This window comes from Eimeria acervulina, genomic scaffold (assembly GCF_000499425.1).
Source record: "Eimeria acervulina Houghton genomic scaffold, Eah_scaff41, whole genome shotgun sequence".
In the NCBI taxonomy this organism is placed as follows: domain Eukaryota; phylum Apicomplexa; class Conoidasida; order Eucoccidiorida; family Eimeriidae; genus Eimeria; species Eimeria acervulina.
In genome coordinates this window covers 25,022-35,424 of record NW_013549825.1, presented here as the reverse complement: position 1 = coordinate 35,424, position 10,403 = coordinate 25,022, and the positions used below count along the sequence as shown (strand labels likewise).

General features: G+C 49.3%; 2 protein-coding genes across 2 annotated transcripts; one reads left to right on the top strand and one right to left on the bottom strand.

Annotated features, from left to right (window-relative positions):
• Positions 1 to 1,259: 1,259 nt before the first annotated feature.
• Positions 1,260 to 2,123, bottom strand: EAH_00008570 (cytochrome b5, putative; the record flags this gene model as incomplete). The annotated part of the gene is made up of 3 exons (XM_013395543.1): positions 1,260 to 1,415; positions 1,601 to 1,749; positions 1,964 to 2,123. 3 exons carry the CDS (start codon positions 2,121 to 2,123, stop codon positions 1,260 to 1,262), a joined length of 465 nt encoding a protein of 154 aa, XP_013250997.1.
• Positions 2,124 to 3,172: 1,049 nt separating this feature from the next.
• On the top strand, positions 3,173 to 8,419 carry EAH_00008560 (DnaJ domain-containing protein, putative; the record flags this gene model as incomplete). Its single annotated transcript, XM_013395542.1, has 14 exons — positions 3,173 to 3,447; positions 3,743 to 3,836; positions 4,054 to 4,198; positions 4,422 to 4,575; positions 4,709 to 4,967; positions 5,263 to 5,320; positions 5,507 to 5,600; positions 5,780 to 5,825; positions 5,968 to 6,058; positions 6,380 to 6,837; positions 7,018 to 7,213; positions 7,438 to 7,625; positions 7,756 to 8,075; positions 8,365 to 8,419. The coding sequence occupies 14 exons, from the start codon at positions 3,173 to 3,175 to the stop codon at positions 8,417 to 8,419; spliced, it is 2,433 nt and encodes an 810-aa protein (XP_013250996.1).
• Between the last annotated feature and the right edge of the window lie 1,984 nt (positions 8,420 to 10,403).

Sequence of the window (10,403 nt, the reverse complement as noted above, 5' to 3'; positions counted from 1 at the left end):
TTTTATTCTGTGTATGCCTAGTTGTACGCCGGTTGGTTACTTAGGATCAAGGTGGTGTACAACACTTGTTGACAAGGTTGGCGCATGCTGCAACTCGTGACGGAATCTGCTCCCTCTCTGTACCGTCGGCCTTGTGACTCTCTAGTCACGGTGCCTGGAGGCTGGCAAGGGAGGTTTAAGCTGCTTCTAAGGAATTACTTTCTGAAGTATTTTGACTCTATTGCAGTTCAGCACAAACCTCGGCTTAGGTCGAGGTGCAGCGCACCCTGTTGCAGCTGGTGCTGCAAGGCAACTCCGCAAAGCCGACACAAGCCCCTTTTGATGCATGCGTTAACACTGTAACCAGTTGCTCCACACTCACTTGGCCCTCAGTCTCTAGCGTCTGCGCAAGTAGAAATACACAAAATAATAACAACCACCTTTAGACAGACCAAGCTACAACGGCAACAGAAGAATATGCAGCGAAGTACAACTGCATCCGGGCGCCGAAAGAAGGGAGGCAAAAGCAGTACTTCACTCCTGCTCTGGTTCGCAGGGGTCCACAGTGCAAGCTACAGCATAGGGTCTAGCTCTTCAGGGTCTAAGGGTTCACCGTCTAGGGTTCGTGCTACTAAAACGCCGGCTATACATCTTACTAGGGAGCTGCGTCCACCCGCGGTTCGTTCACAATGGGGTGACGGAAGCACCCGTAGGCCCCTCTGGGCCAGAAGAAGGCTTCCTTATAACCCCCTCACTTAGTTCTTATTTGTATGCTAATATAAATATACTGTGCATTTATTTGTATTATGCGCCAAGACAACGAAAAGATATTCAAATTCCTCTTGTGTCATTATTATCATCGCGGACTGTACGGGATGCAGTGAGCACTTCACTATCTCCTACATACAATTGAGCTTTAAACTCTTACTGGAAGCAACTGCGGCTGTACAACTTCTATCAAGTCGTAAACCTTCCCTCTTCCTCGATGACGCTGTTGACTCCACAGGTTTGTGCAGCGTTTGGGTCATAACTATGTTTACGCGAAAGTCAAACTGCTTCAAGGCGGAGGCTTAAGTAAATGAAAGGCTGTCGAGGAGGCCAAGCAGAATGTTGAGTGGGGAGGCAACCTGGAGTGGGTTGTAACCCACGGACCCTAGACCCAATTATGCCTCGTTTTGCATCAAACTGCATCTACTGCAATTCTAAGCAGCTATGAAGTATGGAGTTTATCATTATGCATGCGGCTGGCGGGGCAAGGCGGGTTTCCGGCGCTGTTGTCGTCATTCGATTGCGCGCTGTGGCGCAGTGGAGATTTGCTGATATAAGCTGCTCTTGTCATCTTGAAATTGATAATAAGCCCAAATGCCAATTAAGGCCACAACAATCATCACCACTATCAGACTCGTTGAGGCGCCAGCCCTGGCCACAGTGGACGACTGTGAGCAGACAAGCAAGCACACACAAGACGGACACTAATACAATGCGGAGTGTATACAGGAACGTGAATAACAAAGAATGCAGAAAAACTTGGAAGATAGTAGAAGCGACGTCTGAGTCAGGGCACATTCGGAAACACATTCAGCTACGCGCGGTGAATGCATTCAACGATACACATGCGCACCGGCATCGCGCCGGATTCCTTTATATTTGCTGGGGTGCATTTGCGGAGATTCGTTTCTCCCTTGACTCTGCCGATGATATATTTATCAGCCATCATGCGAGCGTCCAAGGTGTGCCCAATGTCTTCAAAGGTTTCCGTTGCGTCTTTGCCTGCATGCAGCAGGGCAGCCGAGAACAAGTAGAGGAAATCACAGCATACGGCATATTTCATCCTTTAAAAGTAGACCATAGAAGAAAAATGGACACTCCACACATTGAGAGTGAGTGAACGGTATGCGCGTTCTATGCAGCGCAGCATCCATACATTGAAGCTACGGATGCGCAGCAACTGTCTGTACACACAAGACAACGCTTGTTGCCGTACCTGCAGCTTCGAGAATCACATGGTGACCTCCTGGGTGATATTTCATGAACTTAGTCAGGTCATAAACGAGGCCGTAGAACACACACCAGCAACTCTGTGCATCTTTGTGCTTTTGTATTTCCTCCCATGAAAACTCAGGCAGCTTCAGAAGCTCCTCCATGGTGAATTACAACGTCCTGAAAGCGACGGAGAGTTATGGTTTCTACTGCAAGCTGCTGCGGCACCCTTGGCCCCTTGCCTCTCACAAGTCTACGACGCGGAATGAAGAGGGAAACAGCCAGCAGAAGCAACGGCACGGCTGTTCGAGCCTTGATGGATAAACTTCTTTAAATATATGTATTTATCTGACGCGGTGAGACACAAGAGGAGATCCCAAGGTCGACAGAGTTTCTCGGTGCCGAAGGTTCGGCGCAGGCAACAACCCGTCTGGGCCCGACGCAGAAGAAACCTCCTGAAAAAAACGACAACGGACCCGGAAGCAAAAGAATCCCAGAAATGGGGACTACACCAAACAAGCAAAGAACAACAATTTCGGTACAAGAGAGGAAACCGAGTGATGAGGCGTCTCCAGCAGAGTAGCCGCAGCCCTTCTTGCACCCCTCCTACTCTGTTGTTGCTCTTCAGAGCATCGCTCGGCCTACAGTCCATTTCCAGAATTTAAGACGAAGAATCTCTGCATGATACACATTTATCAGAAGACTTTTTGTCTTCTGTGGGGTTATACCCACGGAAACGTGCATCGTTCCAACGCTTTCTGCTGACGCCTCCTTCTGCTTCGGCGGCGACCCCCCGCTTAACCCTTCTTCTGACTATACACTGCTGTCTAAGACGCATGCATTACACATAACACTCCCTTAAATTCCTATTAATATCTCTATCTACTCAATTACCCCCGTTTTCCTGCAGCCTGAGGCTCACCAGCCAGCCAGCCCCTCTGCATGTAGCCGCCCCCATGCCGCCGACTGTCTTTGCTGATTGAATCTGTCCAAGGGCGTTGTAGGTTTGAAGCTTTGGTAGACCTCTTCAAACCGACACCGCAGCCAGCCCAAAACTACGCGCACTCCCCATTCCGTCTGGCGAACGCAACAGCAACATAACCCAACGTCTTCATCAGCTTTAGGCCCTTAAGAGGCTCGACTGCTGCTTGTGTGCTGCTGCGGCAGCAACTGGCTGCCAAGGAAATAACTGCAAAGAGAGGAGACCGCTACAATGGTCTCGCAGCAGCGAAAGCGAAAAACAGGAACGACGGGGTCGGCGCGAGATGGTGGGGGTGTAGGCGAGGCCTCGGACCCCCGACGACAGCCGCAGTTGCAGCAGCAAACAACAGCTTCTGATGTTGTCTCAGGGGCTGATGAACCTCTAACCCCGCAAAAGACAGGAAGCCTTGGCAAAGGCGCGCGAAATGAGAAGGCGCAGAAAACACGAAGTGTCTTTTCCAAGACCGCAGCTGCCAATCTCACCGACGATGAAGACGAACAAACTTGGTGAGCAGCAGCAGCGCCTGTGGATCATTCATCGTCATTAGTACCTTCTCGCGGCCAATTGCAGGATGCGGCGTTCCCTCTCCCCTCATACCTAGTAGACGTTTTATGAGGGCGGGAATCAGAGCTCGCAGCTGTTGCACGCACATGGATGCACATACATGCACATGGATGCATGCATCTTACCTTCTGCCTTTCCAAGAAGCAAACTTTGGGCTTCCCCTCATGTGTGATGCTTACTTCCGAGGTCGTTCTGCGTTCTGGCTGTCGTTTGGCGCATCCGCTTGGGTTGCTGCAGGTCTGGGTCTGGTGGCCCAGTGCTGAATGCAGCAGCCGATCAGGAGAGAATAAGGAAGGAAAAGGAGAGGAGGAAGGCAAAGAGAGAGCAACACGTGCGGCTTTTGACTTCACTGCCTGATTCTTCACCTCTTTTATAGATATAACCCGTCTTATCTGCCACAATTCACAGCACGCTCGTAGGAGAACACATCGGAGGTGCCTACGCAGACAAATAGGGAGGCCCCCCAGAGGTGCCCACAAGAATTCATCCAAGGGATTTGGGTTCTGCCGTTGATGCCTCTACTGCTGCTGTCGTGGCTGCTGCTGCAGGATCGCAACAGGAGCAACAGGGAGGGGCAAAGCAAGCAGAAAAAGGCGTCAAAGGGGTCCTCCTTTTCAGGGGTGTTGCAGTTCTTTTCAGGCGGAGACTTCCGTTCTTGGCTGATGTCTTTTCTAGTTCTAGTTTGTATCGTAGGTAGGCCTGGGGTGTGTTGTTATCAATTCATTTGTAGCTATATCTCCTCCCTCCCTGTTGTTTGCTGAGTACGACGGTGTGCCTCAGATTCCTTATGAGTTAAATTTCGCTTGGCGAGAGCTCCTGTTCTCTTTTCTCTGTCTTCGCTGCGGGTTCTCTGCTTGCGTGCTCGCATGCGTGCGATATTCGTGGCGTTCTTCTTGCTGCTGCTGCTGTTGATCAGGCATCTTTGTTCTGAAGGCGCTGGAGGAGTACTACGGCATGGATGCCGATGTTAGTGGGGAGCAACGGCTTCAGCACTTGAGTGTGTTGGGTCTGGACGACGGGGCGTCTGAGAGTGACATAAGAAGGTCCTACAGGACTTTATCTGTTCGTTGGTGCGTTTCCCTCTCCCTCCCTGCGCCATATCCACCTCAAACAATGAAACGCATGTGTAGTCGAAGTACAAGAAGAGGAAAAGAACTAATTTGGCGCTTCAAGCAATGGTGCTTTGCTGCAAACGAATTGCAGGCATCCCGATCGTTACCCGAACTGCGGCGCGAGCTGCCAGCAGCGTTTCCACGAAATTGCGGCGGCTTATGAATATCTGATGAGGAAACAGCGGAAGGCAGCAGTAGATGATGAAGAAGGAGAGGGAGGTGAAAACACACAAGGTGACGAATTTGCCAACTTAAAGGTCACGTCACAGGGTATTGTCGATTTCTCCAGTTTAGGGCCAAACGATGTCTTTCCACCCACTGCAGATACTAAGAACGTCTGGTCCATCATGGTAAGTCGCAACACTAGTACACATATGTTTGTATATATATATATATATATATATACCTGCATTTGGATGCACACACATGTCAATGCCCACCTACAGCCAGATCGAAACACCTAGGTTGGTTGTGCTTGTGGTGATTCTGACAGTATTCCTCAGTGAATCTTTACATGCGAAAGGAGTCTTCAACATCTTTCTGTACGCTGTTGCAGCTTAAGAGCAGTGCCTAATGGCTCCTTGAACCAAGGAGAACTGCAGCCTTCTGATCCTGTGGTTGGCTGTCGTGCGTGTGGGTATTCAGGTTCATCAGGACAAAGATGATTGGAGCCAGTCGGTGTACGAGATGTGGCAAGAGTCCTGTGGGTGCAAAAGCTGCTTTCCCTGTTCTGTTTGTATTGGCTTAACCAGTGCTTAAAGGATTCCTACCTGATGCAGGGTTGGGTGTCGGTGGGTGGCCGTTTTTTCTCTTGTTCGGCTGCTGAGGGTGTAGAGTGGCGAAAGCGAAATTGGTTTGGGGTTTTTGGAGGGACGTTTGTGCGCCTCAGCACGAGCGTTGGGGAAGTACGTAAAGTTTGGCGTTATTTCGATCCGCGGGAGAAGTGGGAAAGACGCTCTGAAGAAGCTGCCAATAAATGTGAAGTGCGTCGTACATCTCTACCTTTTCCAGGGTATTTCGTGCCTGTCTTGTGTAACGTAGATTGCGGCAGTACATGCTAAACAGTGAACAGCTACACACCCGTCAAGGCAACACCTAGGAGAAACGCTGGACGCCAATTACCGCCTGTGTTCTTTTCTCTTATCTGTTTTTATATTTTCAGGATCTTCCCGGCCATTCTGCTGCTGACTGCTGGCATGCACCCGGAGGTACGCGGCGTGGTTTGATCCCCGGCGTGCTGCACCGTTTGATGCATTTCCAGGCGAAGGTGGCTAAGAAAAGGCGCATCGTGGGGCATACAAGGAAATCTAGGCACAACGTGTTGTATTTTGCATGCGTTGTAATCTGCAGCAATACCCAAATATCTCGAGGCCTTCAGTGGAATCTCTCAACCGGTTCATCGCCGACGCATTCCCCACCACCCTCGATGTCGTCGAGAGCGGTAAGCAAACAATACGCCCATAGGCAGCAATCTCAATATCCAGTTTACCGCTGACGCATCATTTTAGAAACCAAAATTGCTGTAGGTTAATATCTTTCTGCCAATAAGAGACAGCAGCTGACTTGGGGTTAGACGATCTACGCCTACACAGATTTCTGCCGGCTGTAGTTGAGTGCTTCTAGCCCTGCAGAACTGTTCGCTTATAGTTCACGCAAACAAACACAGCAAGATCTGAGGCAGTCGCCGGGGGTCTCACTTGTTGATTGTTTGCTGAGACGTCAGCTCCATTGCATGTCCTGCAATCTGCTCCTTTTGTTTCAGCTCGAGAGCTGAAGTCATGGCTGGCGTCTTCATCTTTCTCGCAGTCTCTGGCTGCGCAGTACAAAGCAGTGATTGTTCCTTCTGCAGCTTCTGCCAGCAAGCCTTCCCTGTTAGTGAAGCACGCGGCCTTTTCTAACAAGCACTTGTTTAACTTCTGTTTCGTTGCAAATACGCGAACACTGCTGACGAACGAAAAGGAGGAGTTGATTGCCGTTCTGAAGAATCCCCCTACGTGGGTGCACCAATTGCCTGCTGACAGCGCAGCAGCGAAGGCGCTGAGGCTGCCGGTGCACTCAGAGGAGCTCCGCGCGGGCGACTTGGTCTCGAATTCAAACGTATTGCTCTTCGTAGATGAAGGCAGAGGCGTCTCACGCATGCAATCCACGCTGCAAACCGCTCGCTCGAAACTCCTCAACCCTTCGACTGCACTTTCGCTTGCACTTGATCGGTTCAAGGCGGTACGTATGTGGGGGGCGAAACAGATAATATAGATCTTGCTACTTTCTCATCTGCACTTGTGCATCATTCTGGTGTCTGTACTGAGTTTCGAGGGGAGTAACAGACAAACTCAGGACAGCAACAGTGGATATGTGGCTTGCCTTTGTCCCGCGTCATGGGGCTCTTGTTTTGTGCTGCAGAGCGTTGAACCCTTTCTCTATCAGCAAAACAGCGCGTCTTTGTGCAAGGGGTCGCTGCAAAGACGGGTGTACTGCCTTGTTGCTGTCGAACCAGAAGAAGGAGCGAACGATGGGCAGCCCGCGCAAGCGCCCAAGACGGTCGACTTGGCTCGGATTAGGCAGCTGTTGCAGCTTTCAAGGCAAAAGTATCTTGCGGGTTCGTTTGCTTGATAATGAAATACATTTTTGTATTTCTTGTGTCCCTTGTCAGGCATAATTGCGCCAATGTGCGGCTATTAAGGCCACAAGGGGAGCGGTTCAGTAATAGGCGACACCCTCTCAAGCCTTCAGCCGCCCGGAACAGCATCGATGTGCGTGTTATGTGTGTCTTGTAATGTATTTGTTTTTTTACCTCGTTCTTGCGGATACGCGGTGACGCAGAGAATCCCCAGAAGAACTTAGAAGCCGTCTGGGAGCGGGCAGTGCAGAAGGCGAGAGAGTATGAAAAGTCCAGTCCTCATAAAGGAGAAGGCGACGGAGGAGAGTCCAGTATTTCCACAAAAGAGCCCGACGATCTGCACATTGAGCAACCAGATGACATAGAAGAGGAGATAATCCACGTGCAAATCGTGAGTGTTTTTTACCATTATCTTCCAACCACTTCGAAGCTTAGCCCTGACAAACAAACAAACAAACAGGCCGATCGTCGCAGATAGACATGAAACAAGGACAGGCACGAATTCCCTCTTTCTGCTTCAGGTACGAGTATCTGTAGGGCGACCCGCTGCAGTGCCATCTCTTCCGGGATTGCCCAAGGACACACAGTTCAAGCGCTTGATGAATGAAGAGTTAGAAAATGCGCCGATCTTCTTGCTCGACTTAGAAGGGTCTCGCGTAGCCCCTGTGCCTGCTTTGTATGCGGGGGAGCCGAGCGTCTCTGACGAGGGTGCGGAAGCTCTTTATTCTCGTCTGTATCAGATATTGGATGAGCTGCAGAACGCTGCAGATGAAGAAGAAGATGCAAAGATTGCATTCTCCGAGCTACCAGACTATTGCGCAGGGCAAGAGTTCGCAAAGAGGTGTTTAGCGAGTGCGCAACGCCCGTGGTGGACCTACTTGCAGGCTGGGGGCGTGTGGATTCAGGTAAACACAGAACTGAGAAAGCGCCTAGGTTGTGTCTTGCAGCGTATGTAAGGATGCTGCAGACAGTGTGTAGCAGTAGCAGCTGCTGACTGTGCTTCTTAGCAGAAAGTAAAAGACAGTGCATGGCCTACTCTCGACGCTTTCTTAAGTGCTCTATATTTATCGATGGGTGCTGGTGCTGACGCTCCCTTATTGTGTATTTTGATGTGGTGCTGATTTCGTCAGCTCGGATTGTTGGCGGCCTTTGGAGGGTTTGTTTTCTTCGCCTGGAACAAAATAACCCCGGAGGTAATTCCCGGAAGTGCATCTCACTCATTATACACAACCAATGAACTTGAACGAATGCATAGCTTCCTAAGTTTGGGTATGTTTTTATATATGTGCGTATGCATTTGTTCGGCGTTTTCGCCATCGTGTGCATTTAGATGAATTCTTTTGGTAGTTGCTTTGCCTGCTGGTTTGAAGTTAATTTGTGATGTATTATCGTTCTGTGAGCTCAGAAGTTCCTCTGCGGCATGCTTCTCTTTTCCCTTGCAATTGGCGCCTGGTCATCCATTCAGCCAATCCTGTCTTCGATATTTGGCGGCAAGTAAAACGCATTTTCAGGAGCAGGGGTTGGAGCCGCAGGCGTCAGCGGCTTGCTTTTGTGGCTGCTGCTGTTGCTGCTGCTGCTGCTGCAACAGCAGCAGCCACAGTCTGCTGTGGCTGCAGCAGCCACAGCAGACTGGATTGTTTCAATATATATGCATCAACTAACGCATGCAGTTGCTCTCGTTTTTTTGGACAGTGATGGTGGATTGCAAGGAACACTCTGGCTTTCAGCATGCGAACTGTTACCTTCTATGCGATTCTGCACTTCCACCTTCGCCGCCTGGCGCGGATTCGTTTTTCAGTTGATGGAGCCAGTAAGAATACTTTGTACCGGAGTATTATTCACAATTCGTTTAGGATCACAACCACTGAATTAGGCGGCCGCCTAGGCAGGGCGTAAAGAAGGCGAAGGCGTGAAAACCTTTTTAATAACGTGGCAAACAATGGCCTTGCACCGTCAACTGTTCAAACATATTTCGTCGCTAGATCTATAAGCAAAGAGGCACTCAGAAGCGCGGTCATTTCCTATTATGGCTACTCTTAGCCATATCAGGGCGTTTACTCCAGCGGACAAACGCACATCAGGGGGGAGCGTTTGGGGCCCCCAGTCCCGCCTGTCTGCTCAGCTCCGCACTCAGATAAACCCTTATTGCGTGTTCAAAGCATCAAATGAAATGGTCACAAAGCGAATGTACAAATAGAGTAACTGAAAAGCCAAAGACCATACTGTAGAGACAATTAGGGATGAATGCAGAATTGGGTTTCGGGTTCTCGGAAGTCTTCCGACGCAAGCGATGATCCGTAAGGAGCCGATTATACACTTAAATTACAGAAGCAAAGCACAAGAACACTTTCAGAATAACTGCGCAAACAAGAAGAACACTGACATCGAGGTGCAGGATTGCAGTTTTGCCTTCCAAGGAAGCTCAGATGAAGCGGTTCTGGAAGATTGTTTGCTGCACCTTATGATGAACTTGAGAAAGAAAGTAATTAGAAGTATGTTTTAATAATTAAGAAAGTAACAGCGTATCGAAGGGAATTCAGCGTGGATATCCACCAAGTCGAACCAAAGAAGAATGCCAACAGTGAACATGAGTAATGGTGCGACAGACTCAACATTTAAATTACTAATCCACATAGAATCTTTTACTAAACAAGTCTAAAGGGATTTAAAAATAATAATTACGCAGGGTTAGGGATATTGAATACATGCATATCCTGCAGAGTAGCAACGGACCCTGCAGCCAGGTTTCCCGTTTTCCACTGGACCTTATTTTGCAATTCAGAATTCTTTTCAAATTATTTTTTGCATTATATACGTGCAAATTTCTGCTTAACTGTACTTTTAAGGAGGGGGAGTAGAAAAATGCATCGGCGTTTGCATCTAGAAATACGAGTTTCAGCCAAGTTTGTAATGGGCGGCGTGAAGACTGCCACCGTATGACCTGGGGAAAAGGCGGCATAGTGGGCCTCAATCCTTTGAATAACAGCGTTTCAAAACAATTTCAAATAATAAACAAAGGGAAAATAACACAAAAAATCATTATTAATTTAACACTGCGCCTTTTTCTCTCCTGGCGGTCCGCGAGCCTAAGGGACCGGTGGCCTTGTGGGAGGGAGGCTGCTGCACGTTTGCTACACCTACAAGAAGGTCATTAGAGCCCGAAATACTC